Source organism: Hemibagrus wyckioides, linkage group LG06 (genome assembly GCF_019097595.1).
Source record: "Hemibagrus wyckioides isolate EC202008001 linkage group LG06, SWU_Hwy_1.0, whole genome shotgun sequence".
NCBI lineage: Eukaryota > Metazoa > Chordata > Actinopteri > Siluriformes > Bagridae > Hemibagrus > Hemibagrus wyckioides.
In genome coordinates this window covers 39,373,193-39,387,838 of record NC_080715.1, presented here as the reverse complement: position 1 = coordinate 39,387,838, position 14,646 = coordinate 39,373,193, and the positions used below count along the sequence as shown (strand labels likewise).

The 14,646-nt window shown below is 40.3% G+C and overlaps 1 protein-coding gene across 1 annotated transcript; it reads right to left on the bottom strand.

The window, feature by feature from the left end:
• Positions 1-2,434: 2,434 nt before the first annotated feature.
• ccn2a (cellular communication network factor 2a) lies at positions 2,435-5,202 on the bottom strand. Its single transcript, XM_058393091.1, has 5 exons — positions 4,875-5,202; positions 4,463-4,679; positions 4,096-4,350; positions 3,764-3,975; positions 2,435-3,637 (listed from the first exon to the last, which is right to left on the bottom strand). The coding sequence occupies exons 1-5, from the start codon at positions 4,926-4,928 to the stop codon at positions 3,341-3,343; spliced, it is 1,035 nt and encodes a 344-aa protein (XP_058249074.1). The 5' UTR covers positions 4,929-5,202; the 3' UTR covers positions 2,435-3,340.
• Positions 5,203-14,646: the final 9,444 nt, after the last annotated feature.

Sequence of the window (14,646 nt, the reverse complement as noted above, 5' to 3'; positions counted from 1 at the left end):
ATTAGTAATAACAGTATGCATTTTGGGCTGGTATTTTTTGAAATGGGTGGGTTTTAAGCTGTAGTTGGGCTGGAAATCTTCAGTCCAATCTGGCAACTCTTCACAAACCAAAAATCTCCGGTTTCGCTGTTTACCGATAACACTGCAACCAGAGTTTTTGAAAAACTTCACCCTAGCAGGAGTTTCATTGACCTGATGCTGCGTTTGCGTGTGGACGAATGACCAAACCGCATAAAAAAGGCTGCAATTTTAAAAATACCTGCGTTTGTGTGGACAGGACCTTATAAAAACTTGATACAAACTCAGGGAACCAAACACAACAAGAAACAATGACTTGACAAAGACAGACACAAGAAGGCAGATATAAATAAGGTTACACAGGAGCAAATTAGCAACAGCTGACAAGGTACAGCAATATGCCTGCCAGCATGCCCACTTGAGGTCTGGCAGGGAATTGTCCCAGTAGTTCCTGACATCAATACAGCTCTAATATACTCAAAATATATGCTGAAATCTAGTGACATTTTCTCAATGAATGAAAACAAATGAATAAAAAAAATATCAAATCTGGTCAACTGGACATAGGTGAAACTTGACCCCCTGATCACTGTGAACTCACTTTGTCAAGACAATTTTACAGCCAATTTAACTAAGCATGCATGCAGTAATAGACAAAGTGAGAGGAAACCTTACACACTGATAAACGGACCCAGGACATATGAACATTTTTAATAGCATAGTTGGGGAAATATGCTTTCATATCATTTAGTTCTTTAGTAACATCAGCAACCAGTTTGATTACACTGATGTTATATCCGGATGTTTTATTCCATCGAGGTAATTAGTAGATAATTGAAGTGTTAGTGAGTTTGCCCAAATTTTACTGAATAAATTAATGCTAAATCTAAAATACATCCATAAAACCATTAAATATGTCTATTGCAGTTATTTATGTGTATGAAAAATCAAACACAAAAACTAAACCAAAACAAGTGGTTAAAATTAACACAATTATATTGGCATCTTCTGTTCTGTTTGGGTCTTGTTCAACAAATGTATTTGATGAAATTATAATAACAACAAACAACAAAAACTGCAGTCATAACCTGCATTTGAATATAACTTTACATTAAGAACAAACATTTGAAATATATTGTAATATATGGTACTTGTATGGTCTCAATTTTTAACCCCCAGTGTGAAAAAAAACATGGACAACTACATTAGCGATGATTATTTTTGATGTATTGACTTTCTTAGGTTTAATTAGCCTTTAGAGTTAATGTTTCTATGTTGCTTGATCTAAACTAAGTACTACTAGAAACTTAATTGTTGACTGCTAAAACAATGCCACTTGCTGCAGCCATTATTTTATTTTTGCTGTAATTGCCTTGTTTTGCTCCTGTTTTGCTCATTCTCTTCCTGTTTTCTTCTATTACTAAATGATGTCCTATAATGAAAATAATCCGTATAACCTGCCAGGAAGAGTCTGTGCACCAGATGGCAGTAACATTTCAGTGGGTAGAAATTCAGTAGAAAGAATTCAGCTTTTGCTTAGGTACTCGGGATCTAATAAATGGAACGTAAAAAATAAGTCCATATAGCTTCATTCAAATAAATTAGAAGATAAATATGGTCATTTTGTGAGCATTCAAACCAAGAATGAATGACATACTTCTTATATAAATGCAACATATGTTTCAGTTAGTGTTTAGACCTGAGATTACTATACAACCACATAGAACATTATACTACTTCTTACATCATTTAAGTCTATTGTTTTTAGTTTGTCATCGATCTTTTCAATATATCTATGTTTTTAGCGCTTCATCAGTAACACAGTGGCAAAATTGAAAATTCATTTAATTTAAGGTTTTCCTTTTCAAGGTTGTGTGTGATAGAAGTAATTTTATTGAGTGGTTTAAGAGCCTAGTGTCCCTGTATGTTCCATTTATACTTCATACACACTTGTGTGCTGGGCTTGTGTGTCTTCATTTCATTTTAGAGACTGGATGTGTTATGAAATCAGTGTGCACTCAGTCTACATACACACAAACACAAAGAGTTAAACTATGTGTCCATGTTTTCTCACATTTCACATGTATATGTTGTCTGTCTGCTGTCTGGATCCTGTGTAAATTTCTTCCTATAGTTCCTACAAGTCTCAGACCACTGATATAGAGTGTATATGTGTATGGTGTGGACCTCATGTCTCCACATCATTGACAGTATTGTCACTTGACTGGTTAGATTTAAAGAAAGTAAAGGTTAAGTATAAAATGTACATTCTAGTAAAATAATGGTTTTGTGGTCATGTGACATATTAATGTGTAGAATAATAGAACTTCGTATGTGTACAGAATCATGTGTTTGACATTAATAGACATGTGAACATCAGATATATACTTATTATATGAAACAGCCAGACTCATGATTTATATAAAAATATAACATTTTATTCCAAACTACAAAAAAAGGAAGTTGAAAACATGTAACTTTTTGGTCACACTTCTCAATAAAATAATACAAGAACTGTAACAAGAACAGTCACGTCAGTGAAAAAAAAATAAGCTATCATTACACACAAAGTGAAGCAAGACAAATAACAATGACAAGGTTTTCAATTTAAATTAACTTAACCTGTACAAAAATTATGTACATTATTTACAGCATTCAAAAAATATTTTTTTAAAAAAGGAATGAAGCTGCAAATCGTCCAGTCATTTTTCTTTTTTCCTTTTGACAAATTACCGACTCTCTTTGAGTCCGTTAGTCGAAGTTTGACACTCAGTGCTGCAGGAACCACCTTCTGCTGGTCTTAACATCTCAAAAAACATAGCTAGAGCTCTGTTAGCTACAAACAAGGGCACATTCATACTCTCTCTCTCTCACTCACTCTCTATCTCTCACTCACATGGGTGAGGCGTTCTAGCTTCTCTTCTGAGGTTAAAGTCTACTGCCCTCCTCACCTCTCACCTCTCGCTCTTTGGATCCGCCCACCACAATTTGGGGGAGGGGATTACCATAATCAGGCTAATCAGCAACAAGTAGTGTCGCCGAATTTATAGTGCAGTTATGTTTTGTCGTTTTTTTTTTTTTAACGACAGTTTTGTTGTTTTTATCCATTCCCACCCACTTTAAGGCCAAAGAGCCCCGAACATCCATCATGACACATTGGATATGATAATACAGATACACAACAGAAAAAGACACACACAAAAACAATGAGAAAACAAAACTTAGACATAAGACATAAGACGAGTACAGTTCTGTGATACGAGATGGATATCTGGTTCAAGTGGACGGAATTTTCTTTTTGATCAACTCACACTGTTCTTGTTCATGCCGTGTCACCGAGCATCTTCTTGTAGTACAGGGACTCAAAGATGTCATTTTCACTTGGGCAGTTGTAGTGGCATGCGCACGTCTTGATGAACATCATCTGCTTCTTCATGACCTGGCCGTCAGGGCACTTGAACTCAACGGGCAGGGTTGTGGTCCTGTGAGGAGTGCAGCAGCGGCCATCGGTACACACTCCGCAGAACTTGGGGCGGTAAGCCTTGGTGGTTGTGCAGCCAGAAACCTCAAACTTCATGGGCTTGGATACACGAGGGGTACGAATGCACTTTTTTCCTTTCTATAAAAAGGATAAGACAAGAGTAGGGTTTAGACACACCATCCAAACAGAGAAAAGTGAACAGAAGCAGGGTTTAGACATAATATCGAATAGTTTAAAATAAACATATTGTAAGAGGATATCTACCTTGATTTTCTCCTCCAGATGGGATTCGCAGGGACGGACCATGCAGAGGCGAGACTGCTTCTCCAAACGGCACTCACGGTTGTCATTGGTCACACGAGTGGAAATGCCAAGACCGCACGTCTTTGAGCATGCACTCCATTCAGTGGTCTGAACCAGGCAATTCTCACGCATGATGGAAGGATCTGGGCCATAGGTCTCTTCTTCTCTGTAAGCTACAGATAAAAGAACAAAGGCTTTGTCAAAATCTGTGGCATCATCAAGATTCTGTACTTAAATGTTGCCTGAATGTACATTGGATATTTGACATTCTGAGAACTGGTCTTGCTCCTCACCTGGCAGAAAAGAGCCCATGAAGGAGTTGCTGGTGGGGGGAGAGTCGCATACCCATTCCTCACAGCATTTTCCTGGCACTTTGACCCTGCGAGGCATGGGGCAATCCGGGCTGGGCAGTCGCACGTCCATGCCGCAGAGTGGCACGCAGCCCACTGCGCCATCCAGGCATGTACACTGGTATTTGCAGCTGCTCTGGAATGATTCACCGCTGCGATACACATTTCCTCCGAACACGCAGGGGGCGCCCTCTCGAGCTGGATAAATCAGAAAGATGGTTAGAACCGAGGTAGAGGTGAAGGATGATGATAATTGTAATGAGAATAAGTTTGCGTTTCAAGGTGTATTAAGTATATAAGTCAAGCTTACCAGTGCAGACTCCAATGCGTCGGTTGTTTGGTGAGCCATAGTCACAGTAGAGACCTTTGTGAGGATCACACACATCTCTCTCAGTGCAAAGCTCTCCCAGCTGTTTAGCGCACACACGGCAACACCCGCAGGCATCCAGGACTAAGCTGTCACCTGGGGGGCATTGCGGGGGCATGTCAGGGCACTGGCACTGACTGGGACACTCCTGAGCAGCCGCCTGAAGATAACAAGAGGCAAACTGTTATAATCTCATTCCAGTCATTCAAAAGTAACATAGAGAGCGAAACAAGATTTTCATTTCCTAAGAAAGCATACTAAAACATGTAAGAACTAGCATGATTAATTCTTGATTGCTCATTTATACTGTAGAACCATTCTAGAGTTCATGAGATATTATGATAATTAAACTTACCCAGGCAAAGAAAGTGAAGCAGAGTGCAAAAATCAGGCTCATTCCGGAAAACATTTTCTCTATCGTCTTGTCTTAGTTCTGTTTCAAAACAGTATATAACAAAGTCTTTTCCTCAGGTGCTTCCAAAGTCTTCGTCCGCTCTCTGGAGCTGTAGTCTTCTCTCAAATAGCTGTCTCTGTCTTGCTTCCGATCAAGTCGATCTCGTTTGGATAAGGCTTCTCCTTTCCAGCAAAAGGTAAAGCGTAGTTTCTGTAGGCTGCTGCTTGGTCTGCTCAGCCCTCGTCACTTCTCTCTAAGGGAAGTCAGAGTCGTTCTGAGTTGAAGGCAGCAGCAGGGTCCGCCTTTATACCTACTGAGCTGCGGTGGGCCGCCACTGGCTGAATGGAGCTCTGGATAAACATGGACATTCCTGGCATACTTTCCTCGTTTCCTGCCCTTCTCCACCTCCTCCTCTTCTCCTCCACTCCTCCCCACCCTAAGACTCGCACCCCCTGCCATCCCACATTCCAGCTGTCTGAGACCGAGAGGGAGCTGTCACATAGCAAAATAAAAAGTGCAGCTTTGGCACTATCCTGCCCTCTTTATGTGTGTGTTATTTCTCCACAAAATGGGTATTAAATCCTATGTCAAATCAATAACAATGAATTTAACAGTTCATAGGAATGGGCTGTAACATCCAAGCATACAAAAGTATATAGAAATTATATATATTAAATGTATATAAAAATATATATAAACATATATAATATTAGATATAGAATTATGACCCTGAAGCTTTAACTCAATGTCACTTCATGTCACTAGAATTTTTTTGTCTAACGTTTAAGCTGGTCCTTTATTCATTTATTTATTTATTTATTTTTGTTACAGTCAAGTCTGTACACTACACAGTGCAGGTGTGTGAATCCAGACGCTAGACAGACATAGATGCAGAGCTGCAGGAAAGTGGCTAGACTTGTCCGTTTGTGTATTTTGAAAGTGAAAAAAAGGACCCCAGGCCCCCTCCTATTAGGAAAGGGAGCACTGGCCCTTGTACGGTGGCCAATCGGAAATGAAAAGCTCCGAGCGAGAGCTACAGGAATGTGCCGGCCATGCCAGCAGACATGCTTTTCCTACACGCATGCTGTCTCGGAGGAAGCCTGCCTTATAAGGGAATCTTCACTCCAGGCCCTCTGTCTCTTGTGCTCTCCCTCTATCCCTCCTCCTCCCTTGTTCTTTCGTTCTTTCTCTGCGGTCTGGCCAATGGAGTACAGTAGGAGCTCCATCTGGAAACGGCCTTGCTGAATGGTAATGTACCCTGTCTGTCAACAACCCCTCATTCCTCCTAAGTACATGGCTGCCAGTTCTTGCACAAAAACACTGAACAACCACACCCACACACACACACTCACACTTTGGTTAGTTGTAGAAAGCCAAGGCTCATCGTGATATCCGTGTGTGACCCAACAACCTGCCAATCATTAACGGTGTGGTGTCCGGCAAAAATAAACCCAGCTATGTGTGTGGCGTGCCTCAGGTGCATTAGTGTCATCCTCCTGTATTGCCCATAATGCTCATAGCACCTGCATTCCTACCTCCCAGAACAGGAATAAATATGTTCCGTTCTGTTTCACAATGTGTTTAAACTTTAATCTGTCCTCCATCCGTTGTGTGGGGTAGAAACTGACCAAAATTTACCTCCAACAAGGAGTTTATTATTAAATAAGCATTCCAGAAACCACATTTACCCCCCATGTGGAATTTAGTCAAGCATTAGGAGGCATGTAGGAGATGTTGTCCATATGGCTATTGGAAGATATGGTCTGTGATGAGTTGCTTCTAAAACAGGTAAGTAAAAGCAAGCTGACGTAGGCAAAATTATATTTGTCAGACAGAGACAGTCATTATGATGGGCCAGAGGTCAATCTTTGATGATGTAATGGAAAGGCTTCCATCTCCAGGGAAAATAAAGGCATGTGCATAGTGGGTATAATTATACTTTGGGGGGGATGTGGCCATGTGGCTACATTTCCCATTCCTTACCAATGGAAGACGGACATATGGGAGGCTGGGGGCTTTTTTTGGGTCATAATTTCTAGGTGGTTTATTGTTCTCTGAACAAAAATAACAGATCCCAAATACTTTCATGCTGCCAGGGGGCAATTTTCCGCTGCCGTTTGGTTCCAGGATCACATTTTCGTTCTGTCTCGCCTGCTCCCACTTTAGTAAATGCATTAGCTGACAGATTGACTTTCCAGTGCTCCACCGAAATATGCCGTCTATGTGGTACCGGTCATTTTTTAAAAACCAAATCAAAGCACTCAGTTCTTGTTTTGGACATGGTGGAATGTTCCGTCCTCTAGTGTTTTGACTGTCTGAAAATTTCAGGTTTCTCCGTCAAGCATTGATGAACAGAAACTAGTTAAAACATGAAAAATGAATTCCCTGGACTTAATTAAAAGTTTACTGAAACATTCTGAAATACCAGTGGTGTCAAATGGAATTTGAAGCGTTTCTAAACATTTATTCCCGATTCTCTTCCCTTAATCTCTCTCATATCAACAAAGAGGCAAACGATTTCAAATCCATTAACGACTGCCAAACACATAAAGTATTAGCTTAGTAAATGAATTGTGACTTGCACCCGAAAGTTGTCTAGCAGATCCTTCTGTATTAGCTCTAAAAATACCTCTGCACATTATTAGTTCCACATGTGAAAAGCTAGACGAATGCATGGGAATAGGCACTATGCACAAAAAAACAGACACATCGGCTTGAGGCCAGCAGAAACACAGCTCGATTATTTCACCATAAAACAGATGTTCTTGCATTTGTGCTTTGAGAAGAAAGCTAATCTGCTTTTGCTTACTTAGCCCAATCACGCAACCAGCCTCTGTTATGTGCTGCTGTGTAGATTTCAATGATATGAAGCCAGGTTACTCATGTGATTAGGACTCAGAAGGTTGTATAGAACTTATGTATGATTAGTGCACACATTAGGTTGGAATTACAGCAATTACAAGATGACAACTTGGAGATTCTTCATAATGCTTCTCAGAGGGAAAAATGAAAAAGCAATACAAAATGGAAAATGAAATGGCTATCATTGCAAGAAGTTATATAAGCCAACCTTCAATGTAGTAAGGGTGAATCCAATGGTGAAAGCCATGTTTGTTTCTAATGTGACAACACAACCAGTCAAGCCAGAGATATCAGATATATGAGTCTGGGATTACCATAAGTTTCAGTACCTTAATGCCCAGTGAGCTGTACAAGAGTAAGTAGACACTACTATAATGTCTTGTCTTTGGAATACACTCAATTCAATTGTATTTGGTTAGTGCTTTTAACAATTGACATTGCCACATAGTAGCTTTAAGCTCAAACAACACACATCTTACCACATCACAGCTCAACTAAGCTTTGGGATACTGTCTATGCAGAGTGTCACTGTGGGTTTTCTCCATGTTCTCTGGTTTCTACCCACCTCCCAATAACATGATTGACAGATTGGCTTTGCTAAGTTGTCCCTAGGTGTGAAAGAGTGTGCGAATAGACTGGAATCCCATCCAAGGTGTATTCATGCCTCACACCTATTTGTCTAGAGGCTTCAAATCTACCACAACTCTGACCAGGATTAAGCTATGACTTAGGTGATTGCCAAGGTTAGACTCATCATCAGTAGATTACATCTAGAACATAGATAGATCAACAAATGTGTAGGATCCCATTAGACACAATATGGGTCACTGTTATGGCCTTTAGATTGTGGTATTAACCTATATTAAAACCACAGAATATCATTAAGTGCTATTATAAAACCATACAAAGTGAAGTTAGCCTCTTGTCTGGTCTACAAGAGAGAATCCCATTCTCATCGCCATTTCCAGTTCTAAACACCTTGCAGAATCACAGAGTTGGAAAGCAACTATAGTTAGCCAAACCTTCATGGATTATCTTACACCCTAATCAAATTTCTGTTGTGTGGCATTCCAGTCTCACTGGGTGATCTGGCACTTTAAATGGTAAAAGGGGAATCCTGTGGTATGGTTTGGTAACATTTTCCCAAGCAGAGGTTTCCCTTACAGCACTGTTGTTGTGCAATAGGATCTTTTTGTGGCTGCATTCCTGTGGGATTCAGCACAACATTCCTCATAGGATTCACTCCAGTGCTTGCATTCTCTTGCTTTTTCTTCCCACCCATGTCTTTCATGATGATGTCACTATAGTTGATTCCTCATAGCATTTCTAGAAGACTTTCTAATACAATCCGGGTGGATTCACTGAATCCAGGTCGTATCATCTGGTATCATATATTTAGCATCTTATTCGAAGGTGCAGGTGTCAGCACAGAGTCAATGTTACGCTGGCTAAAGGTCATGGGTGGACAAGATTATTTTTTCCCCCCGTGTTTGAGGAAACGCTAAATTGTTCAGAGTTTTTCCAGTCTGGAGCATGGCTAATGCACTTTCAGCATGGATGCCTGTTGAGAGTTGTACCATCTGGAGAACATACTATCCATACATTGCTTATAATGGAAACTTATGCAAGTGGTGGTCTGCTTCATTTCAACCTATGTTCTGCTACTAATTCTTATATGGAAAGTCTTCTGCTGTATATCCACCAATTTGCTGATTAAATGATTCAGACCTTTATAGTGCATAATATGTTGTAAAGCATGAGATGGTCTCATCAACAGTCTTAGGTAAACTATAATGTGGATATGATTTGATTTATTTTTTTCATGAGCTACATAACAACCTTCGGAGCAGTCTTCTGGTTTCAAGGACATTTCTGGTTTCTACCTGATCAGACTATATACTGTCTGGAATCATTAAAGGCACTACCAGCCATAAAATAAACATCAGCAAAGGTTTTTTTTACTCTCTCTCCAATCTGCTGCTCCATCAAGGGAATCTATAACCGGCTGCTGGCTGGCCTCTAAAAGAATGTTCCCTGCTTTGAAACTTCAAACTGACCATCCATTGGCCATCGGTGGTTACGGGCTGCACTTCAGGGGATTTTAAAACAGTCTGACTACCTCTGACTGAGCTGATTCAAACTCCAGACCGGCTTTGGCCCACCGCCCCACATCTCATGTCTCTAAGAAAGCCCACAGCAATCATTTGATCATTTTTAGTGCAGAAAGGATTCTGGCTGTACAGACAAAATATGGAAATTGGGGTATTAAAAAAAGAGTTTGAGGCATGGGAATGTGAAAGCTGTGATAGAAAACTGAGAGAAAAAGGCCTCAGGGTCTGTTTTTAAGAGCTCAGAGGTTGAAAAAGCAAGGTGTTTTTGTTCCAGTCTGAATTTTTTCAACCTTTAAATAGCAATAGAGTTTTATCAGGCTTTAAAAACAATTATGTTCTAGCAAGACACCACCTAAATGTAGGACGAAATGTCTAGTTTTGGGAATTTTAGTAAAAAAACCAGTGAAAAGAAACTTAATATAACGAGGTCCTTTGACTCCAAGACAGCTTTATGCTTGTAAGTTGAAATGCAAAGAAGGTTAAGCAGCGTTGAAGTCCGAGTTTGAATAGAAGTGAAAAATTAGCTGTATCCCATCCTGTGAATTACAGCACATACACAAAGTCTCCAAAGTAGCGATGTAAAACCAACACTAAGTCTGCTTAAGGCTTCCAATCCTGGAGAGATATTCCAAACGGATGTACTGTATGTCTGGCTGTACTCTACTGTACTCATGAAGCCTGACCGGTGGTTTTGAGCCATTTCCGAAAATGTAGACTGCCCCCCCTGTTTTCCCAGGCAACGCCAAGGTATGCACCCTGTACCCCTTACTGAGTAGCCACTAGAACATTCCACGCATGTGACTCGATGTTTTTAACTCTCCTAGAGAGATCTAGTGTTTGCAGTAGCTTGGCCAAACCTCATGTAAATAGGACGGCTTTGTCAGTAAAGCCCCCTGTGCACCATCTGAAACTGTTTGGAAAGTCATAGAAGTAAAAAAAAAAAAAAAGAGAGAGTCTAAGGTGCCGGGAAATGTGCTGACAAGTAGGTGAACTTAATCAATGCATTGACACGGCATGTATTAGAAAGGTGCTCTTGAGCATTGGCCAAGTCGGGGAATATGAGTGAATATACATACACTAAACCATGGAACATTTTATTTCTTCCAAATTTTTTAGTGGTGCTCCGTCACTCCACCATGTTGAATTTATAGACAAACAGTATCAAGGTTAATTGATGGATATTTACATCAATGTTGGATAAACAATCCTACACATAGCAAGCCCATGTGCTATTTTCTCCTCAGTCATCAGACTGTTATATAACTGTTCATCGTGCCGATACGTTTATCATTTTTATCAAACGCATTCCTGGCGAGACATAAAATTGGAGTTCTGTTGCAGTAGCCATGAAAAGATCTAATTCATTTCAACACTGTGGCATGTACTCATTGAGCCAACATAAGCAGGAGCAGGAATGAGCCCCCAAAAACAGGGCACAGAAAGCAAAACCAAGTAGATCGGGCAGATTGGGAAGCACGAAACGTGGCCTTAACAAACTTCGAACATAGATGTCAACAGTGTAACGAGTCCTGCATTATGTAACTTGAATAGCTAGCAGGAGTTGTTGGGTTTTTCCACACCATGTGTGAACAATAGTAAACAAGCTGTACGTCAGAACACCTCTGGCAGTTTGGGTTGAAGGTGTCGAGCAGGGACGCAATGGGATGTCTGCTTACAACGTGAGGAATCTATCACTCCTGACTCAGTGTCTGGCTCGAGTCACTGCTTCTTCACAAAGGGAGATGAAGTAGAACCCTGTTCTGTGGAGAGATACACAAACCTACTGTACTTTGGCTCTAGGTTTAACTTTGCCAATGACGCAGAACTAATCGCTGTGACTAATGCTTACAAAAGCAACATGTCCACTACATAAAACACCACAAGTCTGCTAAATTTGTATCCAATCTCCTTATGTAAATACCACTGGTGTATGTTGAGGTTAAGATCTTCAGAGAAGAGATAATACCATAGATGACCTTCCTTTCGATTTTGCACTGTCATTAACCTTTACCGCATCCTAAACCCAACAAATATCTTGTTTTTGCTAGCCACAAGTTTGAAAATCTTGGAACGCCTGTTAGATCACAGACCTGGAAACATTTCAGTCATCTAAATATGGAGGGAATGGAATCTTTTCAATGATTTTTCCCAGGGAATGTTTGGAGAGCCATTGCCTTTGTTTTTCAAGCATTGTTTGTGGTGAATCCTTCACTGGAAAGGCATCTTTATTTCAAGCGGTGCCCCTTTCTCTGTTTAGTGTTACCTTAAAAGGCAATAAAAGAGCTAGGAACATGGTTATTCACATCAGCATCCAGCTACAGAAGCTATTCTATGACAACACAACTATGAAGAAGTTAGTGGTATCAATGTGCTGTGTACTGCCAAGAAAATGTGCTGGGTCTTTGCAGTTCTGGTTAAATCCTGTCTTAACCCTGGCACTGAACGAGACGTTAGCCAGACTGCCATGGAACGGTGGACACTCCAACAAGACCTCGAGCTCTAACCAAGTCAGCACTGCAATTTGTGTTTGTTTTCAGCAGTAACCACTTTCGTGCTACCTTTCTGCTCATGGACTCTAGGTCACGATCTCACAATCCTTTTTGGACAAAACAAACTTATTTTTTCCAATAGCCCAGGTGTAGCCTCCAGGCTGGGTAAAAAAAAAAGAAAAAAGTTGAGGCACTGATGGAGGAAGTGAAGCAGAGAGCGGTTTGGAAACTTAATTTCCTTGCACATTTATTTAGCTAATTCATTCCATTCTTGAAAGGCGAGGAAACGTGGTACCCAAACATCAATTAACTACCTTTCATAAGCCGACGCTTTCTCTCTCCAAGTCAGGAATGTCAGTTTCTGCCTCCTTTTCTCGCTCTCTCTCTCTCTGCAGCCACTCACATTCCTGGCCTAATTGGCTTCCTGAACCGGCTTTGAATACTGAGATCGCTGTCGGTCAAACATACACGGCTTGTTTCATATTCTGCCAACGTAAATGTTACTCGAGCTGAGTGTATGACTGCTAAAATGTGACTTCGCTTTGGTTTCTTATCCCCTCCCAAGCAGGTGTTGCATAGCGTGCTAGGTTACCATCTTGGCTAATTTCACAGACCCTGCTTCCCGAAAAAAAAAAATCAAAGAGAGGTCCTATGCTCTTTTTTTTGGCCACGAATGTTTAATGCGCAACCTCGCCTTCGTCCGGTAAACACACACGTGGCTTTGTTTTTCCCGAGGGAGCTGTCAGAGTTTCTTAGCGAACCTAAAAGTCTTTCAGGTGTTCTGGTATATTTACTGAGTGGTCACAGGCAAACCTTTTTATTTCTCTCCGACTTTCATGTGCACTGGTGCTGAACATTAGGGGGAAGTTTGATGTATAATTATGGGAGTTTTTGTGGTTGATTGTTGAGTCGTTGAGACGTTGACTCGTCTTTTACGTCTAATTTCAGCCTGGCTCTGTTCTTCTTTGGCTTTATTCCTTCACCCAAATCCTTTATAAAAGCCTTTATACACTTAAATATACAAGCTTGTGCCAATACTCTCTCTGTTTCTTCGATCTAGTATAAACTTCTTATAGAAAGACAGCAGGATCAATATAATGCAGGTTTGAATGTTCACCTGGACTGCATTAGAATTCCAGTTTATTTATAGAATCACCACAGCATCACACATGTTTTTTAGTCCTCTAAAAATAGTTGTTTTTCCTGCTCCTTTAAGCACTGGATAATATGTGAAGCTCGGTCATCTCTGAGCAAAATCCTCCCTGGCAAAATGCAGGTGGTACAATGCTTTTGTCATTATTTTTCCAACCTTAGGAACGCTTAAGGTTTCCTAAGCATCCAGACAGACATTTTAATACAGCACATCAAATGGTTTGTAAAAAGTTTCATCCTGGGAATTTCCCATAAATGCCAATCGGAAAAGTATCGAGCTACAAAGGAATGACTTAGAACAGCTGTGTTGTGGATATCCAGTGTTTTGGTCTTAACTGTAAACATGTGAGTCGTCTTCACGAGAAGGTGCAGTCTGAAAGGAACTGGATTCCTTGCACTGGATTGGAAACTTCATAGAGCTAACTCCAGCTGTGGGGGTGGGGGGGGGGGTTCAGACAAGGTGTAAAAATACTTGCTGAAGAATTTTATTCCCCTTATATGATAACAGATTTCCTACGCAATTAATTTTTATTAGCGAACGACCCTCCATACTTTTTATCCATTTGTAATTACATTTCATGTTTTCACTGTTCTCATGTATCACAGCTTCCTTCTTCTTCTTATTCTTTGTTTACTCTCACCCTCAAACAGGAAACCACAAAGGCCTTCCTGTGTCAGTAAACGTAGAGTTACAGCTTTACCTCTGGCAAAGCACTGACAATGAACAATGACTGCTTCCAAAATACACCAACTACAATAAATCTGTTTTTTGGGGCACTCTCTGTTAACTATTGTATTAGAACAAGTGCTTTAATATAAACGTCCAGAAATACTGTCTGATCTACTGGTCTAGAAAACAAATCAACACTTTTCCATCAATCAGAGGATAATGATGTTACAGTGTTCTGGATGTCCTACAGGTTAAAGTGTTGTTCAAAAATGATCTGGAGTGTCCATATTTTTAGTCAATGATGTTCATGGGTGAAAAGTCCAGTTGAAGCTCTAAACAACATGCTTTTTTTTGGTCTCTGGAAACTCGAGCTATATTTATATCCTATAAACAGTTAGAATAGACTGTAGCTAAGTGATAAGCCTCATTTATAGAGCCATGACTCTGGC